The 15,776-nt window shown below is 31.9% G+C and overlaps 1 protein-coding gene across 1 annotated transcript; it reads right to left on the reverse strand.

Annotated features, from left to right (window-relative positions):
- Positions 1 to 8,247: 8,247 nt before the first annotated feature.
- On the reverse strand, positions 8,248 to 10,615 carry LOC126700738 (probable polygalacturonase; the record flags this gene model as incomplete). The annotated part of the gene is made up of 4 exons (XM_050398930.1): positions 8,248 to 9,058; positions 9,277 to 9,522; positions 9,620 to 9,740; positions 10,292 to 10,615. Coding segments are annotated over 4 exons (1,380 nt in total), but the record flags the coding sequence as incomplete, so codon positions are not given.
- Between the last annotated feature and the right edge of the window lie 5,161 nt (positions 10,616 to 15,776).

The following is a 15,776-nucleotide window of genomic DNA, read 5'->3' on the forward strand; positions in this document are numbered from 1 at the left end:
GTTGCGTAAACTGGTTTAAGAAAACTAAAGAAATGTTAAAAAAAGAAAAGGTATGAACTGGGAAGTTGGAGTGACGAAAGAAACGAAGGTTCAGAAGGCGAAAGAAGGAAAAAATATGTAGAAGTAAAAGGCTGACTTGGTGTAGAGATTTTTTTAAAGGTGTGGTGTAGATTAAACTTTGGGAAATGGAAGCCTTGGGGAAATAAATAATAATAATAAAAAGGAAAGTTGATGTTCTGATGAGACCAAACGTGATGTGTTGCATTTTCCATGGTTTACCAAAAAAAAAAAAGTGATGTGTTTTGGCACTAGAGTGGCAGGTGAATGGAGTGAATAAAAAGAAAAAGATTTTAAATTTGTATTGGGTTAGAAAGAGAACGATATTTTCATAATAAATTTTAAGTGGTGGGTTGTTATTAGTTGTCATTGTTGGAATAAAAAAGTAATCTTAATGATAAGTTCAAATTTGAATTAACTTATAATTTGTTGTAAAAATAATGTGGACGTAGATATTCTAGATTAGAAATTAATGTAATGATATTTTTACTTAATATTTTTATAATATTTATACAATAAATTATTGTATTGGATTAATATTTAAAGTAATGTTAATTCTATAATAAATTCATCATAAATCTTAGGTTGAAAAATGTTTATTTTCAAAATAAATTTCTATATATATATATATATAGATCTATTTTAGTTAAATTTTCATTTTTTACTAATTTAATATATTTATTTATATTTTAAATAATTATTAAATTAATTATGACTTCATCATGGTTCAACCTCGGTTCGATCTTAAAAACCTTGAACCTCTCTCTTATACGGTTTTTTAAACGGTCTGGGTTTCAAAACCATGATACATATTACCCAAATATTCTCCATGTTATTAAGCTCTCATAAATATTCCCTATATAAGCCCCATAAATTGCCCTGGGCCCTTTCACAAATATTACCCATTATATCCCACATATTGTCCAACTTGGGTTCTCACAAAAATACTCACCATATTGCTACCAAAATTGTGCCACAAAATTATGCTATCTCCACAAAAAAGCCCGACAAAACCCCCCTCTAAAGCCCGTTACGATACGGCACTCTAAAGCCCATTACAATACGACACCTCTAAAGTCTGTTACAATACGGCACCTCTAAAGCCTGTTACGATATGACACCTTTAGAAGCCTGTTGCTACACAACAATATTTTTACAAAATCTTACGAAACCCAAATATTATTTTGGCATTATTTTATAAAGCCCAATTTGGCACTTATTTTACAAAACCCAAATCTATTTTGGCAACTATTTATAAAAGCCCAAATGCTATTTTGGCACATACTTACAAAACTCAAATATTATTTTCTTGTTTTACATGTACTAAATCCCTCACTCATGGAAAATATAATTACTCATCCCTCAAGAAATACCTCTCTTACAAGATTTATAAAAGCTCATGTATATCACCTATGGCAAAACTATTCAATTTGTAGGGATAACTAAGCCCAAAGAAGCTCAACTACAATGCCCAGCTGAGCCAGCCCAACCTATACACAAATCTCAGCAGCTGGAGATCACGTGAGCTGACCAGCCAAATTCCAGCACAACTAAACAACTGGAGCCCATTCCCATTAAGTCCCAACTTGTCCAATCAGATCAGAAGATGACACATGTCCATTAGGGGTTAAACCCTTCCTTCACAAGCTAAAATTCCATCATTTCTCATGTGACATAAAGTTGAAGGTGATGTGACAGAAAGTTGGGAAGCTTCAGTCAACTGTCCCTTCTTTCTTCTCTAACCCATCCGATCAAGAACCAAGAGCAGCCATGACTAGGCCATTAAAGCTCCTGAAACAACTTGAGATTAATTCATTTTCATACTAAAAACGTGTATTCTCTGGTTCATGAACCAAGCACATGAACTTTAAATGGAAAAACTTAGGGAAATGTGGTTTGGAGGGCACTAAGGGGATCCCAGCAGAGTTCCCAGCAAGGACTCCAAGATTGACACCTGCCTTGGGGTGATACAATCTGCCCTAGGGAGCTCTAATTCTAGCAGTAGTATAACCAAGATCATTAGCCTAATGCATGTTCTAATCCCATCAGCCAAGGCCAATCAGCATTCAATGCTAAATCAGAATCCCAACTATTATTACCCAAAATAGCAAACACCTTCTAAAAGTTGAGCTTACCACTCTTAGCTAAAACCCTAAGAACGATTCTCTAAGGATTTTCTGAAGATTGAGAAAGATTTAACAGAGATTATTTGCTAATTACCTCCTAAAAACCCAAATATAAAGGGAACTCTCCATTAATGCTTCAGGGGGAGGAAGATACACACCAAGAAAGAACTCTTCCTTAACCTCTTTGTTTAAACCTTCTCCAAGCTCTGAAAAAGTCACTGAGTTCTTAGTTTCAAGCTTAGAAACTAAGTTCCCCAGCTCCTAGCTCACAACCACTCCTCATAACTCTACTCTCATAAACACTTATCTACCCCCAGCAGAAAGCCCCAGCAGCTTTACTATACACACTCTCTCTTTCTATTCATACTATCTGAAATATTCCTCATTACTTACTATATTCATAAGCATGCCTTTGTACCATAATGATCTTGCTGCGCTAGCTGGGATCTCTTTCTCTCCCTTCATCTCACACTAAGTTTTTCTCATTATTTGTTATAATGGAACCCATGATATTTACTTATTCATTTACTATTGAAAGTTATGATGTAATTGTTACTATAGAATTTTTCCCTTTTATTGTTGTATTAGAAGACTCTTCTCCAGAGCTAACGGATGCTGAGTTTGAAAATGTGGATACTTACCTTAATCTGTGAAATAGCTAACAACTGGAAGTTTATTCTGTTTAGTCTTACTTTACTGCTAGGCTATTTTCTGCAGAAACATTTTACTGCTGGGCTATTTCTTATAGTATGTTTTTTAACCATGCTGATGTGTTTGCTGTAGGGAGTGTTTATGGGCCACTCTTGTCAGTCTCCATCAGGCCCAAGGCATAAAATATAGTGAATTCATTGGATCTTCACCGATAGCCTTTAGGTCGTGCATCAAACTCATCGTCGAGTTTCAGTTTAGGCCCCCAACCCAACATAAATCTCATTTGTCGGAAGTAAAACTTTTTTGTCCCTGACATCCTCTTAATATATACAAATATATATATATATATATATAAATATAAATTCTTTCAAATAGCTTTTTTTTGTTGGGTCCAAAATACCCCTACACCCTAGGGTTAAGTAGGGGCAAAATTTAGTAAAAATGCTTCTTTAACTATCATGTAAAACACTTTCTACAAAATCAGACCACACTCATTGGTTTTCAAACTCAGTTTGTTTCTTCCTCAGTTCTCCCAATTCTATCAATTATGTGTTAATCTTATTTCCACCATTATCATCATCTTTTCTATTTGCTCATGCTTAATGGTATGTGTATGTCAATGCATATTGCTCTTTTCTATTTTGGTTTTTTTATTTAAAAATATATAAATTAGAAGCATTCTAAAAGTTTTTAATCATAGCCATGGCAACATGTTTATTGTTGAGATTTTCGCAATTGGTTTATGTTGAATTTGGTACATTACTCCTTTGTCTTTTCTTCATTGTTTCTAAAAGCTTAGTATTATGTTTGTTTTTCTTTACTACAAGGAGAAAGCCTATGGACATTTGCTTTTATTTTTATGAGTTGCTCTTTCGTATTTGCTTTCCTGTATTTGGTTTATAATTGGTTTCCTTACTTTGTATCATTATCCTATCCATATCATTATCTTATCTTATTTTTCTTTCTTTTTTTTGGGGTTTTTTTTTATGATTAATTAATTAAAGTAGTGAATAATTTAAATAATGAATTGTGAAAGCAAGTTAAAGGGTGTGTAGTGGTAGACAATAGACACTAATGGAGAGATAGAAATACAATTCATTATGGTCGGTTTGATGAGTAAAAAATTGTGCAATAATCTAAATAAGTAATTATTTCTTTTTTCACTGCATACTCTTAGTGTGATGGTCACTTTACAAGTATAAGTGTTTGTGGGGTGTGGGGTGTGGGGTATGGGGGGCAAGGTCCGAGGTTCATGTCTCTAGAAAGGAGCTTCACACACACATATACACTTAGATTAGGTTAGAGTAGAATTTCTATCTTATGTCCAAAAAAATTATTATTTCTTTTTCTCCATTATCACTTTAATTAATTACTCCAAGTATTACATAATCTGAAATTTCCATGAATAAACCGTTAATTCAACCTCATTTTATGTATGTTTTGGTTTCAGTATTCTTTGTGATTAGAATTGCGTTTATGAATTTTACAATCTTTGAATGTATTCTAAGTGGTGCTCTCTTTTCCATCTATTCTTTTTCTTTTTGATGTTTGTTGTTTTTCTTATATTTAAGCCTTACTATTATTTTTTGTCTTTTTTAAGGGGTGGCATATCAACAATTTTGTTAGATTGTATAGTAGGCACATTGGTTGAATTCGGATTAGAGACTTTACAAAAATTATCGTATGATTCAAGGTTCACATAAAGTGGTAGTCAATCTATCAAGTGGTTGTTAAAGACCTTTTTTTTTTTTTTTTTTTTGTAAATATCCTACCAATGCCTATATTTATTAGTGTAACACTACGTTTTCAATTAATTGAAACTGTTAAACTTTGGCTTCATTTTTCTCAATCTCATCTCTTTTATATGAAATTTAATATTGTTTTTTGTTGTGCCTTTCACAACAATTTTTTTAAAAAAGAAAATACATTTCTTAAATTAAAAGATTTATTGGTGATTTAATAGTAGATGCTAATGTTGAGAGCCTTTCTTTTTCTTTTCTTTTTTTTGGGGGGGGGGGGGGGGGGGGGGGGTTTAAAGCATCCTAAACTTTAGTTATGGATGTATAGTATGTGCCTATTTTTTAGGATTAAATATACCTACCATTTAAAATTAAATAAAAAATTGACAATGTAAGTTTTTCGCATTTTAAACTTTAGTTTTGGTTGTGTACTAAGTGGTTAACATTAAATATAACCTCATAACTACCATTTAAAAAAAAAAAAAAAAAACAATTGACAATGTGACAACCTTTAGTATTTGAAAATTTTGTTCTCAAATTATAATATATGCAAATTATTAAGTTTTATCCTAAAAAATAGAAAAGTTTCTGAGCGCATGCTACCCAAAAAATAGAAAAGCCTTTGAGCACATGCTACTCAAATTCTTTGTAGGACTCTCTCACTTCCCTAGAAATTTTTGTGATTAAAAAAATGCAAAAACTCCGAATTATGATAAATAAAAATTATTCTTTACAACCAAAAAAAAAAAAAAAAAAATTTAAGAGCCTTTGCCAGCAGAGAATTAGTAATTAACTTTCTATGTTGAAATCTTTCAAGATACCATATATAAAGGTAAGAACGTTGCGTTATTTGCATCCAACTTTCTTTGGAAATGGAATTTAAATTGAATTAAAGTCATCCATCTCAAAAAAAAAAAAAGAAAAAAAAAGGTCATCCATCTCAAATTTATGGGCCCACATGCATTTGGTCATCAGGTGGGTTCAAGAAAAAAGAAAAAATCGTCAATTCAAAAGTCTAAAGTCTAAACTTTAGGTTTCGCTTTTTAGATATGTGAGATATATTAGATTTTTTAATGAAATTTAATTGTTATAATTAATTATTTATTTTGAGCAATTCAGTACTAAAAATTTTATCTAAAAAAAAAAAAACAATTATATTCAACGGTGTGATTTCTGTCGTTTCAATAATTAAAAAAAAAAATTAACTATGTAATTTATTGGTTAATGTGATTATTTAATTAAATGTAATTAAGTAATTTAAGAAATTGTATATAAATTTTGTCCTTTTATTAGTATTCGACCTAGAATCTTATTTGTTTTCATCACAACATGATTAATTTTTAACAGGGATGAATGATTCATTTCAATGATGAGTGCATTAAATATTGCATTGATTTTTTTTTTTTTTTTTTTTTGAGAAGAGGATTGCGTTGCTTTGATTGTTGAGAAATTATCAATTTCATTACTATTATTTTTTATTCCATAATTTTTTTATCCACATAATTTATGACTATTATAGTAATGAGAAGTTTTTTTTTTTTTCTTTCTAAAAGGATAGTGTTTCTTACACACAACTTGTTACACATAAGTTTGTGTGTACAATATGTGTCTAAGAGTATTTATCCATCCTAAAATTTTGATAAGTTTACAACTTCCATTATTTTGCTATTTTATGGCAACAAAATATTCTAAAATTTGAAAATATTCATTTGATCAAACCCTAACCACGGTTTGGTGATAATGAACAATTTTTTACCACCTCCCCCCCCCCCCCCCCCCCCAAAAAAAAGGAAAACAATGATTAGGATTTGGTTAAGGGAATTTTTTTTTTTTTTTTTTAACCACCTTACTACTTTTAATATAAGGACTAATGTGTATTTTTCTTTAAATTTCAATAGAGGGGAATGTTATCTGCCTAAAGGTTGGGATCGAGTGTCATTTCCCTAGACATTGGCAAAAACATAATTTTTTTTCGGGGGCCAATAAGAAAAATTATATATACTTTTATTTTTTGTAAAAATTAAAAGAGGAAGGAGGAGAATGTTTAAAACCCATGCCCCCTTCCCTCCTCTAGTGCCCCCCATATCTCAAGGGAGGTTTGTATAATTTATCTTAAACTAATCACAAACACATGTAATTGATGGAAAACTTTGAAATATATATACACACTATAGTGTTAATAATAAACTATAAATGTCATTGATAATATACTAATTGTGTGAATTTATCACGATATTCATTTTTCATGAACCAAGTTCACTGTTCCTTCAATTAATTTCTTGTTGTGTCATATTTACATATTAATATAATGTTGAATTTATGATGTGTTAATGGAGCTTCATCAAAGATCAATCAACTACATTGTGTTTGCAAAATTCATATGGATCTTTGTCATCTTGCCTAGGGGTGTCAATTCGGGTTAGCATGTCGGGTTCGTGTCGTGTCGAGGTAGGGGTATGGGTATTCGACTAAATGGCTCAACCCTAATCCGACCCATTTAATAATCGTGTCATGATCCTTCAACCCTAACCCGACTTGTTAATAAGGCGGGTTGACTTGATCCAACCCATTTGACACGCTTAATAAACGAGTCGTGTTGGGTTGACAAGAATGTAACACAACCCTTTTCAACCTGCATAATATTAAATATAACATTCATCTAGAAATAATTTTTTTTACATCCCAAAAAGCAGTGCATACACTTCAAGTCTTCAACCCATATTTAAAATAACATAGTTCAACAAAAATATAAGATTCATCTAGAAATAAGTTCTTTACATTCCAAAAAAAGTGCATACACTTCAACCCAAATTCAAAATAACAAAGTTTAACAAAAATAAAATAACATAGTTCAACAAAAATATAATATCCTTGGAACTCGCCAAATACTAAGTATTAATATTGAAAGAATTTGAGCAAACAGTAGACTAATCCTAACTATGACCACAATTATCATCCATAGATTTTTTGTTGATGTCCAAATTCATAACATCTTCCACAAGCTCATCCAATTTCATTTGTGCAAGTTCTATGCCAAAAAAAAAAAAAAAAGTATTAGTAGTTCTAGTATTTGTAAAGTTTCAATTTCTAATTATATCCCTTGTAAATTTTTGTAATTACTCACTTTTCTTTTTAAATTTAAAATATATGTTGGATATAAAAGGTATTTGACAAATCTAAAATAAAATAAATATTTATTTGTTATACGAGTTAAACAGGTTGTGTTAAGTGGGTCATTTCGAGTTGACACAAATAAATTAGCGTGTCAAACATGTCTATTACGGGTTACGCGAGTTGACCCGCTTATGACACGTTTCTTATTGTGTCGCTTTCGGGTCGACCCGTTTATGACCCAAACCCATTAAGGCTCAACCCTAACTTGAAAAAACCCATGTTGGGTTCGTGTCGTGTTCGCGGGTTCGGTCGAACATTGTCACCCCTAAATTCTTGCCCTCCAGAGCTTTATTAATTGGTTCTCTATCTTTTTGGGGGTAATTAAATGGATCATAGACGAAATGAAAAAAAAGCCTTATTTTTTATTCACTTAATTTCCCGGTGAACCAGCATGTTTGAAACATAAAGTATATTTTACTCTCTGCTACCCAAAAAAAAAAACCAAAGTACATTTCACTCTTAAAAAAATCAAGTCTTCAACTGATCATTAGAAAATAATCTTTCAAAATGGAATAGATTTTGTGATTATTCGTGTGGTCAATGTGCATGTACAAAGTACATATATGGTGTTGTAACTTATTAGGAAGCTTTTCCTCAAAAAGAATAACTTGTTAGGAAGCTATTACGCGGAAGAACAAGTCTTCAACTGAACATCTTCAATGGGCAGCCTATCAGTGGGGAAGGCACAATTCACACCTCGCTTCTCAGGCAACGAAGCACATGGCTTAGGAGTCACTTTGCTTGTCACTCCAGCAATATCAGTACAATTCCATGGTAGTTTATCTTCCTTCAGATTCATAGTCATGGTCACATTAGAAATGCATATTCCAGTGAAGGGATCACCCGTAATTCCGTCAAGTCTTCCTGCAAAAGTAACGTTCGTCGCCACCACATCTCGATAATTAATTCCATTAATCTCTGGAATTGCTTTCAGGTCGAAGTTATCGTCTGGATGTTGATTATAATTGCCTGCCATCCAGAAAGCATACTTCATGTTCTTCAAGGTCATTCTTCTTACATAGATGTCCTTGACATAACCTCCTCTTCCAAGAGCAGTCTTAACTCTGACAGCTGATTCGGTATCAATGGCTGTGATGTCTTCAGCTCTAACATCTTGGATTCCACCAGACATTTCGCTGCCTAGAGCAATAAGAGCACTGAAAGGAGAAATGCAGGTAACCCTTCTAATGATTAGGTGCTGTGTAGGAATTCCAACTTTGTATCCATATTGATCCCAACCACTTTTCACGGCAATGCAGTCATCACCTGAGACTATGTAGCAGTCCTCGATACGAACGTTTGAGCATGAATCTGGAAACAAAAACTCAGCAGTGTCAATGATCGATGTCATGTGATCAAAATGATGATATATCAATCGTAAATTGTTACCTTAGGTGAAAAATATAGAGAAAAAAATGTTGTGTTTCTATCATTAGTCCTTAAAATAGGTGAATGGCAAGGGAATAAGTAATTAACCTTTCAACCTCACATTAATCAAAGCAATTAGGACAAGTGCCAAACATATATACCTGGGTCTACCCCATCGGTATTAGCTGAATAAATTGATGCAATGATTGTGAGCCCTTTGACTATTATATTACTGCTGTAGATGGGATGGACAAACCATGATGGAGAGTCAAGTAGAGTGAGATCAGATATCTGGATTTGATTGGAGTACATGAGCTCAATCATGTATGGTCGCGTCACGTTGTATTCCTTGGCACGGTACTTCGTCCACCAAGTAGAACCCTGGCCATCAATCGTGCCATTGTTACCTAATATAATGCCATTACAAATGGTATCCATTAGACATTGTTAAAGCCAAAAATAATTATTAAAAAAAAATTAGAGTTCTGATTAATATATAATTACCTGTGATTACGACATCAGTGAGATTTGTACCGAAAATTAGAGCGCTTAACCGTCCACCAGGTGCATCCCTTCCTCTTCCATAAGAAGGCAACACAGGAAGAGGAGGCCATTGTGACTCATCCTGACCATTTGATCACACGAGTATAGCAAACGATGGTTAGAGAAACAAATAATCAAAGAAATAGTTTTACTTTTTTATAATTAGTGTATACCTAAATTATATTTGTGGTAATTAATTACAAACTATATATATGGATAATTGGCTAGTTACAACCGAAATAATGATTTGAAATCTAGATATATTTGTTAAAAACACAAAAAACTGGCTAACAGCTTGTCAGCTACAAATAATAACTTGAGTTAGTGTTTTCCCTTGTTTTCAGCTTCGGATCAAGTAAAGGCCAATACATTTTATGGCAAGTTGATTTTAGCAGTTCCTTGCTTTTCAATTATCATGCTATAATGGTTCTGGTTTAATTTCATGGCCAAAATGTGAGGCTGTTTTCAAATTTCATGTAAAAGGGAAAATGTAAATGGGCCCCCTCAACTATTAGGGTGTTTGAAATAGCTTATTTTCTTTTAATTGTTTTGCTCAAAACAAGTTTGCAACCAAAATTTTTTCATCTAACAAAACGATTAAACTGTTAAAAAACAAACAAACAAACTTTATACCTGTGTTCCAAGAATAACAGCACCTTTTTCAATAAAAAGGGTGAAATGGCTGGTGAGATTAAAGCTTCCAGTTAACCATCTTCCAGGTGGTACAATAAGTTGTGCCCCACCATCCGATGCATATCTGCTTAGATTACGAATTGCAGCATTAAAAACCTTTGTGTTTAATGTTTTTCCATCACCAACTGCTCCAAAATCAGTCAAAACTGCAGTATGCTTTCGACAATTTATTGCCTGATACGCTAATTTTTTGCTAGGTAAACTGCATTCTGCAACTCTTAAACTTAGCATTCCCAAGATCACAATCGCTGAGAGAACCTGTACAATTGTTATCAATTATCGTGTCAAGTTTTATTTCCCTTTAATAAGAAGGAAGAAATGCTAAGATGCATATCATTTTCACAACAAATTCTAAACGGTAGGTTGTTACTGATTTTAATTTGAACCTCATCACTAAAATTATTTTTTTACCCACTATAACAGTAAGAAACAATCTACCACCTGATATTTGTTATGAAAATGTTGTGAATTATCATTTATTTTATGAAAATCATAAAAAAAAATTTATAAATAAAAGTACAAAGAGAAGTATTACTTTCACAACATTTTCATAAAACTTTCACAACAAATCATATATGGTATATAAGTTGTTATTGTTTTTAATTTGAACTCATCACTAAAATTACGTTTTTGCCCACTCAGTAACAACCAATAACAGACTACCACTTATGATTTATTGTGAAAATGTTGTGTATGTAACACTCTTGGTGTAATGGTCACTCCACAAATATAAGAGCTTGTGAGGTGTGGGGGGCAAAGGTCAAGGTTCAAATTTCTAAGAATGAGCTTCACACACATATACACTAGATTAGGTTAGAGTAGAATTTTTATCTTAAAATAAAAAAATAAAAAAAAATAAAAAAATAAAAAAGCAAGAAAACCTAGGAGTTCGTGGAAAACGTACATTGGTTTTGAACTTTAGAGATAGCCCCATGTCGTGAGAAGACTGAAGGGCGAAGAGAATGTTTAATTAAGATTGATTTTCATTGTAGAAGAAATTAAGAGGGAATTTATAGAGTTGTGGGAGTGAATTCTGGAAGGATATCTGCGTCACATCTATCTTTGGGATGGTCATAGAGAAAATCATGTATTCTGTGTCTATTTTTTCGCAGAGAATTAACTTCATTTATATATAAATTAATTCATCCCTTTTTTTTTTAACAGAAAGTTTTAATGGAGAGTCAGGTTAAAAGTTAGGTACCACTTTTCTGGCGTTATATATTAGATGTTTAATGTTATCTTTTGTAAAAAATTTAAATTAAAAAAAAAACAGTTAAATTCAGTTATGTAATTTCTATCGTTTCAGTTATATAGTTGGTCAATGTTTTTATATAATTAAATCAAATTTCCTTGAGTAATTTAAGGAATTGCATATATTTTTGTCCTTTCATTAGTAGGATATTTGAGAAATATGTGTAAAAAGAAAAGAATTGTTCTGTTAATCTTGACTTAGTCAAGTTTGCTCATTTTTGGGTGGGTTTCAAATTTTCAGTTAGCTCAATAGGTAAAGTTTTTTATGGTTGAATAAGAGATTTGAGGTTCAATCTCCGCCTACATCAAAAACCTATTGATCAGGAATGATGCTTAACCAAAAAAAAAAAAAAGTTTCTCCTATTAAAACAGTAACAAAACAAAAAACAAAAAACAAAAACTTTCACTAACTATGGTGAGGATTTGGTCAAGGGAATTATTATTTTCAAAATTTGAAATATTCTACTGGTTAATAATAAAGAAGTTCTACGTTCACAACATTTTCACAACACTTTCATTACAAGTCTTGGATAGCAGGTTGTTACAGGTTTTTAATTTGAATTCACCACTGAATTTAATTTTTTGCCCAGTAACAACAGCAACCTGCCACCTGGGATTTGTTATGAACATAGCATTTCTCGTTAAACCCTTAGCCTTAGATAAAAAAAAAAATTAGCAATGTTTTTATCCAAACTTGGATTGCATAAATTTTTATGCAACTCACTATAGGACGGTTAAAAAAAAAACACATGTACTATTTAATTAAGTTACATGATTCATAAAAAATGTCATGTGGCTATAAGTACACATGGATGGTGTGGCGGCGTGATTAAAAAAAAATAGTGATTTGGGCCCGAACCCTCAATTTATTTGTTATCTAGTGATGTTCTTGGCTTACAGTGGGAGATCCCAAAAATAGTTGGCTACTACGATGGATTGGGCCTTTAAGTTAATCCTTGTTGGTTCACTGGAGGTCAAGCCAAGGATATTATCCTCTTACCGAGCTCACTCTTCTAGGTCCTAAGTAGGGCTTCAGTTCCCTGGTGTTTTAACCTTTCCTTTCTCTCATGTTTCACACCCCAATTTTTACAACCTCTCTCACCTTGACATCCTTTCCCTTTTATACTCTCTCGTTGGTGGAGTCCTCATGATGATAAAATTGCTCACCAGTGTGTAGGACCTACCGAATCAGGGGTTCAAATAGCTATCTGGGTCTGTGACAATGTTCCCACCTGTCAAATCAATTATCAGTGGTGGGACCCATCCTTCTGACGTTGGGGGATTGCTTACTAACTTGTGCCTAACGTCAATTTAGGTGCTCGGGTGCATGTCAGTCTTTGGATGGGGCCATTGGTCCAAGCATCAAACCATTTCATAGCTTGCTCATCTTTGGGCCGAGCGTATTCTCTAGAATGGACCTCTCAACATCTTCGGCCCAAATTTGGAATGGGCCAAAGACCTATCCCACTACAAATGGTTTTTTTAATTGCCAAGTAGTGGGTTGTATAAAAACCTTTTCTTTTTTCTTTTAGGTAGCTAGTGAGGGATAAGGAGTGAGCCTCGAACTATCTTTTTTCTTTTTTACATGGGATGCCACAAGAGATGTTCTTAATCTTTTTGGACTATTACTTGAGCTCTTTACCATTCTATAAATTTTTTTCTTTTTCTTTTTAATGTTTTTAATGTTAAGCATCCTTTTTTTTTTTATACCCAAAACGGGAAATTCATTAAAACAAAAAAGAAGTTACATCAACTGCTAACTGATCAAAAAGAAAAGAGGGCGGGTCTTCAAGCCAGACACAACAAGAGGAAGAATACTATAATTGATTATTGATAAATGGATCTCATAAAAAATTATTTTAAATATAATGAATTAGTATGTGCAAAGTTGTGGTGAGAGTGTGTTTTTTTAATATATAAAAAAATAATTAAATAAAACGACAATGGAGAAGGTATGAGATTCTAATATAAAAGAACATCACAAACTAAAAAAGTGCTTCTCTTTAGTTCTCACATGAAGAAACTAGCCTCTAGGAGGTAAAAAAAAAAAAAAAAAAAAAAAAAAAAAAAAGCTTCCCCCAACCCCAACTCTAATCTTTCTTACACACCAAAACTTTTCCTTTTAGTTTTTATATTGTTTACGAGTAATACACTTAGATATTCTTGGAACACGGAGAATGGTGCTCCATTCTCTCACATTTATGGTGGGGTTTACTCATTAAATTCATGGTGGAGTCCATTATGAACGTGTGAAAAGGGAGCACCATTTATTTATGCTTTGAGAGTACTTAAGAATTTTCCCTTATTTTCACCCAAATGGCAAGATTCACAGCAATTTATTTTTCTTATCTCAATTTTTTCTCCTTTTTCACCAAAATTGCAAGATTCATAACACCTTATCCCAATTTTTCTTTCCTCAAGGCATTTTCAATTAATGGTTCCCATTTATACACAAAATAACTAATTAAAAACTATTTAGATTTCCTTATACGGTACTAAAGCCCCATCCAGTATCTTTTTCTTTTTGTTTTCTCTATTTTTTATCTCCACCATCTCTTTCCTCCTCTTTCATAGTATCAAATTCTAAATTTGCTATATCCAAATTTTAAAGACTTGAAGAGAAAAAGAAATATTGAATTCTACATATTTTTTAAGAAATATTCCAATGAGATGTATATACAACTTTGTAGGTATATTCACTAACGGAGCTACTCTTGGACAAGGGGGGGCAATGCCCCCCCACCCCTAAATTTTTTCTTAAAAATTATTAGTATATATATGTCGTAATTTTAGCAATTATGTTCTATAAAATTGCACTTTACCCACCTAACAATATCATTAATTCTTTTAGAGTAATGCTATAGTCACAAACTTTTCTACAATATTTTTACAAATCGTTGAGATAGTAAATTCTTATTGGTTCGCATCTAGGCTTACCACTTACATCACTTTTATACATAACAATAACCATTAACCACATTAGCAATTTATAAACACATTTGTAACTCTAGCATTTTCCTCATTTTAAAGGCTATAAAAATTTATTGATCTAAAGTTTAAAACAAAATATACAATCCTAGAAAAATTAGCCTAGCAATAAAAATTACCAATAGCAAAAAAAAAAAAAAAAATGCCCAATCAACCAATTTTACTCAAAACAAACAACTCGGCACTTTAAAAAATTATAAACAAACTAACTTTGTCCTTACCCAATAGTACACATCAAAGACACTATAAAAAAATTAAAAAAAAATAAAAAAAAATAAAAAAAAAAAACCCTTTGCAACTAAACAACATATCTAGAGGCTAGAACCACAATACGCAATCAGCAACAAAACTGTCCCCTAATTTCAAGTCCTGGTCCTGACCCTGTCCCTAAGTATATTGCTATATTTTTAATACTTTTAGATTTTTTTTTTCATTTATTTTAATGAATCAAATTAGATGTCTAAACTTTAGGTATTTAGATCAAGCTCTTACTTTGATTGTTAGAGTATTCTGAATTAAAAATCATATAGCGATTTTAAAATATGAAAAGCATCGGTGATTGTTGAGTAAATTAAACTAGGTATGAAAAAATAAATTATAGTTTACATTTATATTAGAATTTGTATGACAATTATATTTGTTTGCAACTTTTTATTTATTTTGTTATTAATTTCAATTAATATTTTTTAGTTTCATTTTTCTGACATTGTTTATTAATCTTGCCCCCTAAATAAAAATTCTAGCTCCACCAATGGGTAGGCCAAGTTATTTATAGTGAAGAGTTTTTTCTTTTTCTTATTTTTAAGTATTAAAAAAAAGTGGTTTATGTGTGTAATTACGCGAAGCCTATTAATACCATCAGTGCACAGCAAGACATGCCATTACTTTATTCCATTAAAAATAATGAGTTTCTTAAATCTCTCGTACTATAAGAAATTCACCGCCGACGCTAAAATGGTTTTTTTTTTTACTCTTTTTTCTGAGTTTTTGAAAAAAAAGAAAATAACAATAACAACAACAGCAACTCTTGTACTAATGAAACCTTAAATTGTTTCTATCATTATGGTCAAAAAATTGCGCCTGTCATTCTTTTTATCCATTTTGTCGGTTACAATGGGTTGTTATATTACACATTTGACATTAATCATTACTCTTTTTAGTTACAAAATAAAAAAAGGTTTTGCAA

This window comes from Quercus robur, chromosome 9 (genome assembly GCF_932294415.1).
Source record: "Quercus robur chromosome 9, dhQueRobu3.1, whole genome shotgun sequence".
Lineage (NCBI taxonomy): Eukaryota > Viridiplantae > Streptophyta > Magnoliopsida > Fagales > Fagaceae > Quercus > Quercus robur.